The sequence below is a fragment of the Manihot esculenta genome, chromosome 14 (genome assembly GCF_001659605.2).
Source record: "Manihot esculenta cultivar AM560-2 chromosome 14, M.esculenta_v8, whole genome shotgun sequence".
Classification (NCBI taxonomy): Eukaryota; Viridiplantae; Streptophyta; class Magnoliopsida; order Malpighiales; family Euphorbiaceae; genus Manihot; species Manihot esculenta.
In genome coordinates this window covers 9387200-9389173 of record NC_035174.2, presented here as the reverse complement: position 1 = coordinate 9389173, position 1974 = coordinate 9387200, and the positions used below count along the sequence as shown (strand labels likewise).

The window sequence follows — 1974 nt, the reverse complement described above, 5'->3', positions numbered from 1 at the left end:
TGTATTCTTTTCCATAATCAAGATGATGGGCTGATGATTCTCATGCTCTAACTTTTTCTTTGTTCCTTCCATGTTTCTTTTTAGTTTTCTCTAATTTAGTAATTCAAACGTTACTGCATAAGCTACACAGAGCCTAATCTTGTGAATCATAATTAACTTCAACAAAAAATCAGACCTCTTTTTGTTAATTTTTCTATCCATTTCACAAGAATAAACTTATGATTCCAACTGAGATTTTTCTTTCCTCCAGAACAGATTGGTTTGGCATGCAATTTGGGGTTCTAGTGAAATGGAAATCCATAATGGTGGTAGGCCAAGCGTGATTTCAAGTTTGGAGAGTTGTATGAGAAAATGCATATTACGCGTTCTATCCATAGGTCCCATCCCCAGTCATATTGCCTTCATATTGGATGGAAACCGGAGGTTTGCTAAGAAGGAGAAACTGGAAGAAGGAGCTGGTCACAGGGCTGGATTTACAGCTCTTATATACATACTTAAGTACTGTTATGAGTTGGGAGTAAAGTATGCGAGTGTTTATGCCTTCAGCATTGATAATTTTAAAAGGCGACCTGATGAGGTTCAGTACTTGATGGATCTAATACTGGAGACGACTGAGGGATTGCTCAAGGAAGAAAGTATTGTCAATGCATATGGTATTGGAGTGCATTTTGTAGGCAATCTGAAGCTTCTGAGTGAGCCTGTCAGGGTCGCAGCAGAGAAAGTTATGAGGGCTACTGCCAAGAATACCAAGTGTGTGCTTTTCATTTGTATAGCCTATACTTCAACTAATGAGATTGTGCATGCTGTTCAAGAATCTTGTAAAGATAAATTGAAAAAAATTGCGCCATCCAATCCCAACAAAGCTTGCAATGATGGGATTGAAGAAGTAGGAGAATATATTAACAAGACAGATGGCGCAATCACACACGGTGTTAGAGAATCCTGCAAAGATGAAGCATACGATGTTGTGACCAAAGGAGCTGAAGGGATTGACAACTCTAATACTGTGATTGTAAATGCAAATAGAACTAGGGACAGTGTGATTTCAGTTGAAGAAAGTGATAAGGTGCTGTCGTTTTCTAGCATTAATCTCGGAGACATTGAGAAAAAGCTGTACCTCGCACTAGCCCCTGATCCTGATGTCTTGGTTAGAACTTCTGGTTCGAACCGCCTGAGCAACTTCTTACTTTGGCAGGCTAGTAAGTGTTCACTATACTCTCCACAGGCACTGTGGCCAGAAATTGGCCTATTGCAATTTGTGTGGACAGTGATAATCTTCCAACGTAATCGTTCTTATTTGGAGAAGAAAAAGAAGCAGTTGTAGCAATTCCTTTTTCTGCCTTTTTCCTTGTCCGATTTGGGATGGTTATCCATATCATTGTGCAAACTGACTAGAATTTTGTAACATCATTAGAACAATTATCAATACATGTTCATTTAAAATTATATTTGGATAATTTACAATTTAATTCATAAAAAAAAAATACTGGTTAATCTCTTAAATACAAAAAATATTAAAATATTTTTGAGATATTAAAAAAATCTATTAATAAATAATAATATTTTTGAGATATTAAGAAAATCTATTAATAAATAATTATTCTATTATTTAGTGTCTATTGTGAAAAAATTTACTGATTGGTCGCTCAATTTTATAAAAATATAAATTAACCAATTGAAAATATTTTAAATTTTCTTAATTAACAGAAAAATTATTTAAAACTTTGATATATTTTAATATATTTTTTAAAATTAATGAATTAATCAATAAATTTTTCTATATCACATAGATTAAATAGTAATTTTTTTTTATAATTTTAGTGATACTTATAAATTTTAGTCAATAGATCCCATTAAAAATATATCAATATTAAAATAAATATTGATGACCATTGGGTTTCTTCACCCCGGACTGAGGCCAGGCCCATTAGGAAAGCCCATAATCCGAAAGCTTCTAAATCTCTTTTAAGAGCC

At 33.4% G+C, this 1974-nt stretch overlaps 1 protein-coding gene across 1 annotated transcript; it reads left to right on the top strand.

Moving 5' to 3' along the window:
- The first annotated feature begins 205 nt into the window (after positions 1–205).
- LOC110608244 (rubber cis-polyprenyltransferase HRT2) lies at positions 206–1417 on the top strand. The gene has a single exon (XM_021747451.2). It carries the CDS (start codon positions 290–292, stop codon positions 1322–1324), a length of 1035 nt encoding a protein of 344 aa, XP_021603143.1. The 5' UTR covers positions 206–289; the 3' UTR covers positions 1325–1417.
- The last annotated feature ends 557 nt before the right edge of the window (positions 1418–1974 follow it).